Source organism: Phytophthora infestans, genomic scaffold (genome assembly GCF_000142945.1).
Source record: "Phytophthora infestans T30-4 supercont1.6 genomic scaffold, whole genome shotgun sequence".
In the NCBI taxonomy this organism is placed as follows: Eukaryota; Oomycota; class Peronosporomycetes; order Peronosporales; family Peronosporaceae; genus Phytophthora; species Phytophthora infestans.
Genome location: NW_003303753.1, coordinates 2,522,969 through 2,537,632, shown reverse-complemented (window position 1 = coordinate 2,537,632; position 14,664 = coordinate 2,522,969). Strand labels below are relative to the sequence as shown.

Sequence of the window (14,664 nt, the reverse complement as noted above, 5' to 3'; positions counted from 1 at the left end):
ATTCTATTGTGACATTGCACGGTGACTCTACGAGTGAATACTGCGTGAGTATTTGTTTTAATACTCACAGATTTTCATAATAAAAAAAACATACCACGAGCTCGTGATCTTGTGGGTACCGGTATGTCAGTACATGTATATACAATGGCCTTTTTTGTCACTCCAAATGTTGCTTTTTATGAAGCCCCCGCCCTAGTTCATATGTATTTGTGGTTTAATACTCACAAACATATTCACAAATATTTACTAATGATTTTATGTGCGCCTTGCGACGCTCTTACAGATATTCAGCTTCTTTTCTACAAACCTCGCATCAACGAGCATCAAATTTGAGATATTGATCGTATCTTTTGACGTTTGCTTCATTTCATATCGCTCCTTGATATACGCTTTCAGGGCTTTATTCAATTGAGAAACACTGATAGAAGCACCTTCTTCGTATGTACATTTCTCGGAGATGAATTGGTAGGTGTAGTTGGTAGCCATACGAAGAAGGTTGCGGTTTTCAATGAATGAGACTGGACAGAACGACTCAACTCCTTTGATCTTATATTTGAAATAAAACTTTAAATAGGCTGATCGACAGCGGTGTAGAAAGACGCCAAATTCCTGATCTTTGATATCATTCTCAAAAATTGTGTTCTCCCTTTCTTCAGGAATGATATTCATAAAGTTAGCGACCATGAAACGACGAACCACTTCCCCTGACTCATCCTTGTAGTTTGGTAGCTTGTTGTCATTAAGAATAGCTCCAATATTCCAATCAAGCACAATGACTAAACGCTGTTTTCCTTTGACCGGACATGAAATGGATTCAGGAGTAGCCATACTCAAGAAATCAGCCTTTGGTAAAGTCTTAGCAAGATTATCCATATCATCACAGCATAATACTTGTTTTTGAGAATATTCTTTTAATCCCCAAATTGCTCTTGATGATAGTTAGATAAAATACCAACCGGATCAGAAGCAAATGACTACTTAAGAAGATTCATCAATAACGATTTACCTGATCCACCTTCACCATAAAGCAATACCATGAAATCAAATTTGTCATTCAGTCTACATTAGGCGACCAATCATGAAATCGATAACTTCAATAGTCTCGTCGTCAAATTGGAGCTTGAGATATTGATCAAGTAGCGGAGCATAGTCATTATTGAGCTCAAACTCTGAGTCAATGTATGTTCGAACCTGAATATTCTCTACAATATCAGTAGTCAAAACAAACGTCGCATTAGATAGACCATTGCGGAATCCAATGTAGTTGTAGTCAAGCTAAATGAGCTCAAAGTCAGGATTGATGATATTCTTTGTGAAATACAGCAATTGCTGAAGATCTTTCGACTTGCACATATGTTCATCAGCAAACACTACATTCAGAAACACAGTTTCACGAGCATACATGTAGTAATATGGAAGCAAATTCTCATAGATTGCTCCAGATTGAAATTCACGCTTATACTTGTCTTTGACGTTCTCAATCAGCTTCTCCTTAAGAATATCTAATGGTCTTCTCTTTTCCTTATCTTCATTCTTTTCTTTGACTTCTTGTGGTTCATACTCCGCTTTCCATTCCTTGTATCCATCTGGATCGGTTTCCAACAATAAATTTAATTTGGGATTGGGGTAATACTTGGATGTTTCCCAATCATTGAACACTTTCAACGCAGCGGCTTGATCAAATCGATCTGCCATTGTATTGAGAATGGACAAATATGTCTTCCGCGTTAAGCCAAGATCGATGTGTTGCTTGCGATATAGCACACCAGCCAAGTTCCAAGTATTATAGTTATCACAGTACTCATCATGCAGCATACTTTGTTTAGACGCTGATCATATAGTCCATTTGACACACAATATTCTACAAGACTAAGTTTCTCATAAAGCCCTAAGAAGGCTTCTTTGTCCTCATCTGATTTGAAGTAGATACGCTTACGCGAGGTTACTTTGCCATCTTTTCGATTTTCAAGTTGGATTGGTGAGATATAACCCTGACTGAATAATACTTGTGGATCTGCATTCTTAATGCTTTGATGATCGATTTGCATTTCCTTCGCAAGTGAGCGCCAAGCATCGGTTACTTCAGAAAACTTCAGAATGTCTTTATTCCCGTATTCAAGTCCATAAGTGTCCCAAGTGATGCCCTTAGCCTCTGCATCAGTTCTAGTCGTGGCTTTTGGCTTGACGTCCGGTTTCTCCTTACGCTTTTTCATTTTGCGTTCAAACTGATCAATTACCATAGAATCACGCTTGAGCGTGCTTTCAATATCTTTGCCTTTAGCATTTTTTTGTATCAACCTCAACGAACTTTCGCAAGACATCGATTTGTTGCTGATCGAGAACAAGGTTCTCAGCTTCTGCAATTTCGTCAAGATAATTTACACAAACGATAAGATATTGCGACTCGGTCGGTTTAATGACCTCACTAGCTGTCGAGGTCACTTCATTCTCAGAATCGTCCGAATTCTATAATTATTCCGAATCTAAATTATATTCCTCCTTATACATGTATACCACGCTATCCACGATCATCGGTTCGACAATCGACTCATCTACATTTGAAACTTCACTTACTTTTACATTCGAGGCCTCGACGGGTTCGATCACCGATGGCGCTAACAGCCTCAGCGACGACTGGGTATTGGCTTGTGGTGACATTTCTTCTACGATATTACACTCCGCGACAATACTTTTCCGATCCATAATAATTGGATGCTTGCCGCAGCGATCCTTGTTGCGAGCTAGCAAACACTGTTCTCCGTTCTTTTTGATAAAGCTGCACATTGTCATATTACTAAAGTTATATTTTATACTATACATAATCGTCGCTCAAGATCATAATTTTTTTTATGTCACACTCTGGAGCGTTCCAGCTGAAGTCACATTAGCGAGTGGATCATATGACTTGTATTCATGTTAAATGTGTCGAGTATGTCCGTGAAAGCTTTGTCTCACACGAAACAATGACCGAGACAAGGTTTGGCTCATCTAATATCAATAGGAGATAGATTTTAGATGAAAGTGAGAGTGATTGCAAAATGCTTACAAAGCTTTCAATTAGAACATGTCCTATAGTAACTTTATAACATTAGTAAATATTTGTGAGCAGGGTTCACCAAAAAGCAAAATATATGGAGTGGCTAAAAGAGGTCATTTTATAATACTCACATACCCACAAATTCACGAGACGACGGCACTTGCTTTAGTACAAGTGCAACACGTTGAAGATTACAACGGACGCACTTCAGCTGGTGGTTGCAGAACGGACGACCTTTCAGTAGTCATGCATATTGCTAGTACATAAGATAAAGAAGTCCACTTCTACATTTTGTTGAAGGCGAGGCCCCTTCATATAAAAAGCAAAATATATGGTGGCTAAAAAGGCCATTTTAAAATACAGTACTGCACCCCATTTTCGCGCCCTTGGACCTTTGATAAACTTCCGGATGTGATGATCCTAAATCCAAATGAACTATTGTTTTATGCTTAAATCTAAATTATTTGCAAATCCTAAATGGTCCGCCCTCGCGAAAACGGGGTGCAGTACTGTACTCACATACCCAGTACACGACGGCACTTCTCGTGGTATTTTTTTATAAAACTCTGTGAGTATTAAAACAAATACTCACGCAGTATTCACTTTTAGAGTCACCGTGCAATGTCACAATAGAATCCGGCTCATACCGGTATATATAAAACCGGTCTGCCACCATGAATTCATGATTATTTTTTTTAAATATAAAATTCAGATCACTCGGTAGTTGCTGCGCAAGAGTTTGCTGGACGTCTGATTAACGCATTGCCCAGGCCAATGGAGAGTACAAATCCACCGACAGAGTTGCAGGAAACCCTACCGGGAGCGCCATCCGTGGCGGAATACCAAGGATTCGACGTCCGTCCAACTGGATCACCGTGTTTCGAGCGACGATTGGAAGTGGAGCCAGCTGCACAAGTGGATGGACGCGAGCATCATACAGCTTGTATTCGGCATTCGCAAAGTCGGGATCGAATGACACACATAGCACATATTCGACTCCTGGCATCGCGGCCCATATGGCAATCGCCTTGTGGTCGAGCTCTCCAGGTGCCATGCCCCACTGCTGAGAAACTCCAATCTCAACCTCAATCGTCCGAAAGTCTGCAAATATTGGAACGTTTGGAGGAAGCACCGAGCCGGGTGTTTCTTCGCGTGGTCCATAACTGAGATCTGAGCACCATTGTCGCCCTTGAGAATTCTTGGCGGCCAAGTGGCCTTTGAGCCATCGCTTGACATGCCGCTCACGAAATTGATCGTTTAGCTCTCCAACGTAATCTTTGTGCGGAGCGTCGGCAAACTCGATGATGTGAATCTCTTTCGTGTCAGGAAACCCTTCAAGATAATTGAGTCGAGCGATTGGATCCTCGCTGTCTGCAAACGCGTTCCACTCGTCTTCCGTTGCGTGGCACACACGCACTGTACCGGTCGGCGGTGGAGGATGTGCCACTGCAGCTTCCAGAGCAGCGCTGATGCGATCGATGCTGGAAAGCAGAGGAGTCATTGACGCCGGTGTGACTGCGTCTGTCGCAGCGACAGCTTGATTGGGCGCACGGTTGTTCCGCGTAGCTACTGCAGGTGACGAGTATGAGTCCCGTCCCCAAAGAAAGCAACGCTCATGTTTCTTTGTCGTCTTGTCCCCAGAATGGGCATCGAGAATGTTCGTCCTGTCCGCTCGTCGTCCGCTCAACCATCCCATATAAGAGCAACGGGAGTACCCCTACACACCCTTGGAAGTGCTACATGGTACAGGCTGTACTACATCATCGCTGTCTCTGAGGGTGTCTAGGGGTACTCTCGATTACTTTTTAGGGGTATGAAGAGCGGACGATGAAACATAAACGATACGCTATGCGTTATTTCATGAGAGTTCATTCTCGAAGTTGCCGTGTGAAATGGCGCGGAAATGTAGGCGAAGATGGGAACGCGGTGACGTCGACTGATGCTGTTGTCGTGGATATCGAAGATGTTGTTGCGTTGCGGCATGCGGTGAAGGAGAAGTTCACAGACAGTCACCTCGCAGGGATTGCTGCGTCCGATCTCACAGTCTTTGCGAACCGGGCGGAGTACGATGCGAAGCGAAGCGTGCTGCTGCCCCAGTCGGGGTCCCCAGTGACGGCGTATGGGAATAATGAAGAGAATGCGCTCATTGTGCAAGTGCCGACGCAGCGTCAAGCGGTGGTGCCAGCGTTATCGCAGCAGTCGTTCTTTTGGAAGGAGCCAAAGTCGTTGGTCGCAACGACTGGTGCGAATTGGGATTTCCAGAATTCATTGGATCTTGGCAACCTAGCATCTGCTATCGGTCGTCATTATGAAGCTTGGAGAGATGGGAAGACGGACAAGCGAAGTCATCCGCTATTCGTGTGCTTAGATGGCCCCGGAACTGGAAAGTCGAGATTGCTTGACGAATTTCCGAAAATCTTGCAGCAGCAAATCTTTTGCGATGAGACGCAAGGAGATCCAGCGATGAAGCAGCTTTTGCGGAATGCCTACAATTTCAAGATCACCTTTGAAAATGGAACAACCAAGCCAGGTAATTTTATTGATCCGGGCCAGGCAATTGGAACTCGAATGCTGTACCAACTGCAGGATTCGGTCGTCTGGGACGAATTTATGTTGGATCATGCGAATCATGTTGTCCCTGCACAAGTATTGTCAAAATTGTCAGCAATCACTGGAACGGATCCGAGCCAAATGTGCGTGATTCTCTGTGTCGACAGCTTGCAAAAGCTTCCGCATGAAGCAGGAAGCAAGCGCTCCGAGTTTTATACGGCGTTTGCGTCGCTGTGTGACCTCGTCAATGCCTCCAAGTGCTTGCTGATTGTGATCTGCGCGGCGACTATTTACCAGCCAGTGGATGAATTTCTGGCCGCTTCGCCACAATGGAGAGAGATGCTGCAGACGACATCATTGGAGCGCCCGAAGATCGATGGAAGAGACGTATTTGATGCATTCAACAATGGCAATAAAACTTTGACGCAGCTATTGGTGGATGACATGGGCGGGCATGGCAGAGCATTGGAAGAATTGTTTAAAGTGATGCTGCAAAGCCAGGGGCAAGCTTTTGAATTCATTCCGGTGATGCACAAAGTGCTGGCTGCAATTCGACAAGCGTACCCTGCGATTGTTGCCCAGATGCAGAGTATGAAGCAAGCATTTCTTGCGGTGATTTCTCGTCGGAGGGTCGATGGAAATTCGCTTTTCGGAAATCTAACGCTTGATCAAGTTATCTCGTGCGGGTTGATTCGACTAGATGGAACCCACCTCCAATGCCCGTTCATTCTCTATATGCTGCTGGAAACGCATGATATTCCATGGAGCAAACATGCTACTTACGCACCGGCAGAACGGTTGGAAGACTTGAAACCTTGGCAACTTTGGGAGCATTTTAACTGCAAGTTCCGAGTGTTGAAATCGCAAGCTTTCGCCCAGGAGGAGCCTGTGCTGTGGACGGATATACATCATGGGGCACGGTTTGGCGATGGATGCAATCGACGCGTTATTGAGCGGCAATTGACGTATGCGCTAGCTGACAAGCGGATGCCAACGAAGACCAAAGGATTTAAGGAAGAAAGGTGTTCTTGCGGTAATGATCAAGGGACGTGCTTTCTGTATCAGCCTGCAGACGGGTCTCCGTCCGGAGATGCATTTCTGTGTCTGGAAGATGCGACGAAGGGCTTCTTTCACGAGGTTCATCAGTGTAAATGCGTCGAAGGGAATCTATCACTGGACGTTTTCGAGCAAGAGCGGTTGAAGGCTGCTGGTCCCGACGACCTATTCATCTTATATTGCACGAGTCTAGTGACGGCTGACCTATGTTTGTTGCCGAACTCCGCGTTTGTTGATGCCACCTGCTGGGAAGCGTACTACGGTCCATTTGCTGCTCGTGCATTCTTCATCAAGTATGTTCCGTTACCGTGCATCAACACGAGCTCCGAGGTCCAACTGGAGTTCGTGGAGGGTGTAGGCCCGGCCTACCGTGCCCGAATCGCGAAGAAGCGTCCATTTACGAGCTTGGAAGATGCTTTTGTGAAGACCAAGATTCCAGTCAAGGTTCTTAGACGATTCAAATTCAACACGGATTCGCGTTAGCCTCATCTTGGCCATGGGGTGATACTTCCTTTCAAGAGAAAACATATCTCGTTCTCCGTTCTACGCATGAATCGATCGCACAAAGGTGGTGGTTGATTCACCGCCTACACCGCCATTGAACCATTTTTCGCTTAGCACGTCTTTGCCGTCAGCATAATCGTATTGGACTTCTTAGTAACTCAATGCAAGAAAAATTTGGCCTGCGTGATTGTGTCACGAAGCAGACCATTTTGCTGCGATGAGATGCCTCATAACATCGCTAAGTCGCTTCTTCGATCATATTTCTTATCAATGCTGACTCGCGGTTCAATTTCGTGCCCCGTCAAAGGGAAAGGCTCCATTGAAGTGCTAGATTGAAATATTCCAACTCGCCTTAACTCGAATCATATGCCGAACTACACAGACGAAGCTGGCGAAATCGTTCGTCGTCTGATGATTGTTAAATTTGGCAAGCAAGTTCCCGATGACGAAGTCGATGTGGAACTTGAGCAGAAAGTATAAGATCAAGAGTTCGCTACGTTCTTGCATCGATGCCGCTCAAAGTATATCGAGCTCAAAGAAACATACGCAAGCAAGAAGGTGACGGCATTTGCCCCACAGTCATTTATTGATAGAAGCAATGATTTTCGCGAGACTGCTATAATAATAACAGCTACGGATTCGCTATGGGAAACGTAGCATATGAAGAAGGGGCGGAAATATCGAGATCTGAAATGCGGAGACACTTGCTTGTTTGGATGCGAAAGAAGTTCGGATTGGATAAATTACCTAAGGAACAGTTAAAGCCGCAAGAGATCGAGCGCGCTCATCGTAAAATCAAATATGTCGAGATGAAATCTGCACACACTGTGGAAACAAACATACGAAGGATTGCTGTAAGGACTACGAATGCAATGCCAGAAGCACCAAGCGATACTTCCGTGTTGAAATTGAATCGTCTAAGAACCTTGACAGGAATATTGGTCTTCACAAAAGCATCTTCCAAGCTCGTAAATGGACGTTTCTTCGCGATTCGGGCACGGTAGGCCGGGCCTACACCCTCCACGAACTCCAGCTGAACCTCGGAGCTCGTGTTGATGCACGGTAAAACGGAACACACTTGATGAAGTGTGCACGAGTAGCAAATGGGCCGTAGTACGCTTCCCAGCAGGTGGCATCAACAAATGCGGAGTTCGGCAGCAACCATAGGTCAACCGTCACTGGGCTCGTGCAATATAAGATGAATAGGTCGTCGGGACCAGCAGCCTTCAACCGCTCTTGCTTGGAAACGTCCAGTGATAGCTTCCCTTCGATGCATTTACACTTATGAACCTCGTGAAAGAAGCCCTTCGTCGCATCTTCCAGACACAGAAATGCATCTTCGGACGGAGACGCGTCTACAGATTGATACAGAAAACACTTCCCTTGATCATTACCGCAAGAGCACCTTTCTTTCTTAAATCCTTTGGTCTTCGTTAACATCCACTTGTCAGCAAGCGCATACGTCAATTGCCGCTCAATAACGCGTCGATTGCATCCATCGCCAACCCGTGCCCCATGAATCATGGGGCATCATGTATATCCGTCTCGATTGATTTGAACAACGATACTGTCACACGGGTCACGTTTGTTGTTTCAGCGTTCGCCTTCGATCGTCCTTGTCTTTAATTGGTCGATTCGTTTAGCGTAGTGTAGTTCTATGTAAAGTTTGTGTCAATTTGATGTACCAGCTGTCGCACGTTACTTCGTTAGTGCGCCTCGCGTAGAAGGGATGGCGGCGCGAAAATGGTTCCTGCTCGTGGGCGGGAACGGCAAGGATCTCACATCGACGACTTCTGTTGATGTGGATGTTGAAGATGTGGATACGTTCCGAAAGGCAGTGAAGAAAGAGTGTCCGAGCGCTCTCGCGAACGTCGATGCTGTCGACCTCGCAGTCTTTGCGAACCATGCGGAGTACGATGCGAAGCGAAACGTGCTGCTGCCCCAGTCGTGGTCCCCAGTGACGGCGTATGGGAATAATGGAGAGAATGCGCTCATTGTGCAAGTGCCGAAGCGCGCAGAAAGCGATTCACGTTATTTTATCCAGCCAAACGTTCAAGAACAAGTCGAAAAGGCAGTATTTGTGATCGTGGAAGAAGACGGAGAACGCAACGGTGTTGGAATGGGTGTGTTTTTCAGCCCGACTCTAGCGGTGACATGCGACCATATTCTAACGGAGCAACACACTGTGGGAAGCATGGTGTCTCTGGCGTTGAAGGAAGGTATTGAAGCTGTTGAAGTTGTTGCTCGCAGCTCTCAGCTGGACTTTGCGATTCTGAAGTCGTCCAAACCCAGATCATTCTTCATTCCTCCATGGAATGGAAGACCAGATGAACTAAGAGGACGCTATGATCTTGTGTTGGCCGGTATCGATTCGGTATTGACGAATACCAAGACGTGTTCAAGAATCAACTGGGATTTGCTCCGGTAGCCGGAGTGCTCACAGAAGATACATCATGTATTCGTGCCCAACGTACGCTGGAGATTCTGGTGCTGCACTTCTTATCAAGGATGGATTTCTTGTCGGTATCCATCTGGATACGATCAATGCACTCCGCGAAGAGATGGACCGCAAGAAAACCGTCAAGGATCGCTTGAATGATGTGGAGGAGTCTCTGGACAACATTGCGAGAAGCGGACTAGCGCAAGGCTGCTCAGGTCTTTTGGTTTATGAGTTCAAGGACGTAGTGAGCGAGTAGTGCGAATTGACGAGTTCATAAATTAATGGCACATCGCAGTTACGAAAAAACGGTGTCACAACGAATGTTACATCCTTGGTGGCCAAAATACGAGGGTGCCGTCGCGATCTCACATTTACCGATATACCATAAATTCATGACCTGATTGGACAAAAACAATCATGAATTCATGAACGAAACCACCCCGTAAACCGGTATTGTACCGACAAAAAAGGCAACCACCTTATCAGAAGCAACGATGTACACTTCTACACTGAGATATATAGATTGATCTAGAGTTGCTATCGTGGCTTCTAATGAAAAGAAAGATGGACATAATAGCTGGACGCAAGCCGAACACAATGCCTCTCGCAACAATGAGCTCGTCATCTAAGTGTATCGAAACATAGCAATACCCCCCTGTTTCGATAAAGGATACAAAATAATTCACACATGGACACTTCGATGATGTCGATTCCGTTAATGTGTCGTACTCATACAATATTTAGCGATGACACTATACACTGACGAGCCCGCTAATGTGTCGTCTGCTGATAATTCCTGAGTACGACATCTTAAAAAATGACGAGTCCATCTTAAGCGAAGTCTATTAAGAATAAACAAAACATAATTTTAGTCACACAACTACGAAAATGTGCAGCTTCATTAAAAGCAACGTGGAGCAGTGAAAACTTGCTCGCAACAAAGAATGTGGCAACAACGCGATTATTATTGATCGAGAGGAAATTATTGTCGTAGAGACTAACATAATAGAAGAAATGCCGCCTCAACCGAATACCCCAGCTATTGCTGAGGTTATTCCTACACCAACCCCATCGGTGATCAAGCCCGTCAAGGTCTCGAATATCTGTGTAAGCAAAGTTCAAGAATTGGATGAGTCGATTCTCGCACCGGTGATCGCGGTTAGCGTGGTATATAAAGAGGATCAAAGTTCGGAATCAGAATTAACCCCTCCGTTACCAGAAAGTCCGAGTTGGAACCGCCTAATATAAATCGTAGCGTACGACTTCGTTTTTACAGTACTAATTGTATGTGCGTGTCTTGTCCACGTCAATATCTCCTCGATTCCCGCTACTAACTCTTAGAGGTTTAAAATCTAAGTCGTAAGCGTTACGACATTGTGAGCAAAATATAATTCGGAAAGCCAAAACTTACGACTTTCAGACTGCAACGCACATTTTTTTGTTAGCAACAGATCCTTCCTTGCCAATCCATAAAAATGTACGAATATCAAGTAAACGCAGTGCTACCTAATCCATTTATACGATTGCTGACTGTAGAACATCCTGGTCTACAAGCTCTTCCGCCTCATTATTAGCGTCGCCATCTTGACAAATCAGTTCTCGTCGCGTGGGCTTACGTGCATCCACCTTGCCTGAGCGCCGCAAGACGACGCGGTTCCCGAGGGATGCTGGGATGGAAACCTCACTCTCGAAGTCTTCATGCCAAATTTGGTAGCATGTCTTTCGTGCACCCCTGTAATTATGCCGCGACTTGGGGCACAGGGAGCACTTCGCACCAGGCTGTGAGCAGTCTTTACAGTAGTAAGTGGTCTGAAATGGTTTCTTTCGCTCGCCGCGGAGAAGAGCGCAAACTTTACAGGAACGTTGACGGCATTTCTGGACGGCTGATACGATTACCCAGTCGTCAAACTGCACATGCACGTGACCAATTAGTCGGCGGCGCTTTCTGGCGCGCGCCACAGGAGAAGGAGTAGGGGTAGAGGCGTCGACATGGTCGTCTGCCGTGAGCTGCAGTAGTTGTTTGTGCAGGAGGATATACCAGTCTCCACGGTCTTTAGGTACGAGTCGCTTGAGCCGATACGTCTCCTTCTGTGTGAGGTATGCATTCACCAGTGCCATGTCTATAAAGCCCATGAGCAGTGATTTGTAGTAATTCTGGAATCGGAACGTTGTCTGAATCGAATACGACTGGAGGCGGAATCGATCATGGACATCAACTCCGCTCATCCGTCGTTGATAGTCGGTAACGAGCTTCGGGCACTTAAATGCTGACGGTCCTACCATTTTGATGTTTTAATGGATTGAGTCTTCTACCATGGTGGGACCTAGTGTACTGGTTTCCTGTCCCACTAATGGCAGGCAATCACGGTCAGAATAGCATCTGACCGCGAGAACGCGAAGGATCCCCGTTCTATCGCACGCTGTCTAGTTTTGAGTTTCTCAATGACTTGCTTATCAAGCCCCAACCGGTTAATCATGATCGTCCCTAGCACGTAGACCGACATCGATAGAAGCTATATGGCCAGCGGTATCGAGGAATAGAAACGGTCGATTATAACCAATCGAAATCCCAGCGATGCCCCACTCAGAACAGCCTTCATGTTTCGTATCACTGCTGCTGCCCCCGTCTTGTTTTTGACCTTTTGTTGGTCCCTATCTTCTGTATCTCGCTTCCCGACGTACACCTCAAAGCTGTAGTCGCAAGTCACGACATGGAACAAATCAAATAAGAAATTAATGTCAAACGTTACGACTTACTATTTTCATTACAAACCGCACCGATGACAGTACGCACTCTTGGAATCGCACACCATGAACGATACGGCTCCGTAACGGTGGGGATTGTCAGGCATGAATATCCGTGTTGTGTGTTGCTTCAATGCCGACGGTAGAGCGCCTTCACCAACGGAGAACGTGCTACCAAGTGTCCAACCCGAGCGAAAACGAGACTGCAACACGTCCACATCCGGTCTCAACTTCCACATCTTATCGCGAACGCGCGGGGCCTCATTGTTCACGATGTGAAAGTTGCGAAGGATCGAAGTGCACTGGTTGTGATCCATGAACTTGCCAAAGTTACCGGCTAATAGTGCGCCATTATCGGCCAGCGCCCAATGTCCTGAGAAACGCCGCGTGTAACGGGGTTACATGGTGTGGAGCACACAGGGGTACGAAGTACCCGGAGAGTTAACAAACTCTCAGTACATAAGTTGGAGAGTTAACAAGGTATCTCAGTACGTTGGCTGAAAGCCACACGTTATGCATTTGATTAGGTTTAACTATGCTAGATAGTTAAAGAGATACATTTACCCCTAGGCGGCTTGGCCGCAATAATAGTAAATAAAACACTTCTGGTTTTGAAGCATAAAAGTTAAGGTATTAACTTTATTGCGCCCTGGTCTTGGGCTGTAAGTGTCCTTTGGATAAGGAACTTAGTATTAGTGACTCTTTGAGTCGAACGTCTTCCTCTGACGCTAAAGCTACGGCAGCCCCGCTGCACTTGGTAGCACTTGTAGTCAATCCCGCTCCTGAGTCGGTTGACTATATCCTCTGCGAGGATGGAACACCCCGTGTTCGCGAATTTGCCCCCGGCGCAGCAGGACGCGCTTACTAAGCTTATGTCCTTGCTTGGCCCGGAGGGCGTGGCTCATCTTGCATCGCAAGGTCCAGAGGCGGTCACTGCCAGGCTGGAATCGTTCTCCCGCTACGAGAACGCGCTCTTGGAGCATGTCCAAGAGAAGATGAGCGCCGCAACGGCGGCGGCGTCGATGACGCGTGAAGAGTCTATGAGACTGAAACCGCTCATGGTGAGCGTAAAAACCTTCGAGGGGAAGGATGGAGAGAATCTCCTTCTCTGGACCCGTGAGGTCGAGATGGCCATGGGATCGGCCCTGCTCCAGTCTGAGCATCAGCGCGTGGCGCTGGCTATCTCCAGGCTTGGAGGTCGCGCTCGCGAATGGGCACTAACGTGCGGCACGTCTGTTGACGCTGCATTTCCCACTTGGGATCAGCTGAAGCAACAGCTTTCGCGCGTGTTCGCGCCGCCTAATCAGGCGTACCGTACCCGGTCGAAGTTCCTTGCTACTCGCCAGGGTAAGAAGGAGTTATTGGACTATGTCCAAGAGTTGAGAACTCTTATCGCCGGAATGGCGGCGGACCCTCTTCCAGAACTGGTCAGCGTGACCGTGTTCATGGAGGGACTTCGTGTGAGCGCAGCTCGAACGGAAGTGTTCCGTGTACACCCTAACTCTTTCGAAGAGGCGGTGAATGTGGCATTAAATGCCGAGCACAACTTCAGGTCGGCGCGACCTGGTTGGAGCGCTGGTAGCGCAAGCTCTTCGAGCGGTCCAGAGCCGATGGACCTCAGCTATGCTGAAGACGGAGAAGCGGAGCTTCTTGCTGCGGAGCAGCGCGCCGGCATTCCGCCGATGCTTTGTGTGCAATAGCACTAAGCACTTGAGGGCCTATTGCCCTCTGCGCAAGAAGCGCGAGGCTCCGGCGAGCCAACCCTCCGGGTCATCGCCGGGAAACGGCAACTCTCAGTAGGCGCGGGGCGGCCTACTGGGGAAGAACTGAGTTCTGTTGTGCTCGAAAAGGTAGAGGACAACGGGGCTCAGCCCCGAAGAGAGCTGAGCTCTCTTACGAGAAGAGTGTGTGCAAGCCGGGCTTGCTGGTCGTTCAAGCGAACGTGAAGGGCTTTGCAAAGCCATGGAGAGTCTTAATTGACTCGGGAGCCTCGGGCAACTACGCCCGTCGCTCCACCCTGGAAGGGAGTCAGCTGTATGCTGAGGCACTGGAAGTGCCAACGAAAGATACGATCTCTGTCCGTCTCGCGACGGGGACACTGGTAACTGTGTCGAAGGTCTCTGTCGACCTTGGAGTGAAGTTTGAGAACTTCGATAGCGTGGAACGCTGTTTGGTCTTAGACCTGGATGCGAGGTATGACCTCATCCTTGGCATGGCATGGCTGGAACGTCATGAGCCATGGATCGACTGGAAGTCGAAAACGCTGGGTGCGTCGCACCCTGCTCCTAGTGGAGCTTTGGTGAGTCATGAACCCACCTCTGCTAGGAAGCAG

At 47.0% G+C, this 14,664-nt stretch overlaps 3 protein-coding genes and 2 pseudogenes across 3 annotated transcripts; 2 read left to right on the top strand and 3 right to left on the bottom strand.

Moving 5' to 3' along the window:
- Positions 1-255: 255 nt before the first annotated feature.
- Positions 256-1,037, bottom strand: PITG_04745 (uncharacterized protein; the record flags this gene model as incomplete). The annotated part of the gene is made up of 2 exons (XM_002905424.1): positions 256-928; positions 979-1,037. 2 exons carry the CDS (start codon positions 1,035-1,037, stop codon positions 256-258), a joined length of 732 nt encoding a protein of 243 aa, XP_002905470.1.
- A 22-nt stretch (positions 1,038-1,059) lies between these two features.
- PITG_04744 (uncharacterized protein) lies at positions 1,060-4,613 on the bottom strand (the record flags this gene model as incomplete). Its single annotated transcript, XM_002905423.1, has 7 exons — positions 1,060-1,202; positions 1,455-1,586; positions 2,204-2,225; positions 2,575-2,776; positions 3,244-3,271; positions 3,409-3,457; positions 3,855-4,613. The coding sequence occupies 7 exons, from the start codon at positions 4,536-4,538 to the stop codon at positions 1,060-1,062; spliced, it is 1,260 nt and encodes a 419-aa protein (XP_002905469.1).
- A 623-nt stretch (positions 4,614-5,236) lies between these two features.
- Positions 5,237-7,009, top strand: PITG_04743 (annotated as a pseudogene; the record flags this gene model as incomplete).
- Positions 7,010-8,215: 1,206 nt separating this feature from the next.
- Positions 8,216-8,665, bottom strand: PITG_23246 (annotated as a pseudogene; the record flags this gene model as incomplete).
- A 211-nt stretch (positions 8,666-8,876) lies between these two features.
- PITG_04742 (CRN domain-containing protein-containing protein) lies at positions 8,877-9,887 on the top strand (the record flags this gene model as incomplete). Its single annotated transcript, XM_002905422.1, has 1 exon — positions 8,877-9,887. One exon carries the CDS (start codon positions 8,877-8,879, stop codon positions 9,573-9,575), a length of 699 nt encoding a protein of 232 aa, XP_002905468.1.
- Between the last annotated feature and the right edge of the window lie 4,777 nt (positions 9,888-14,664).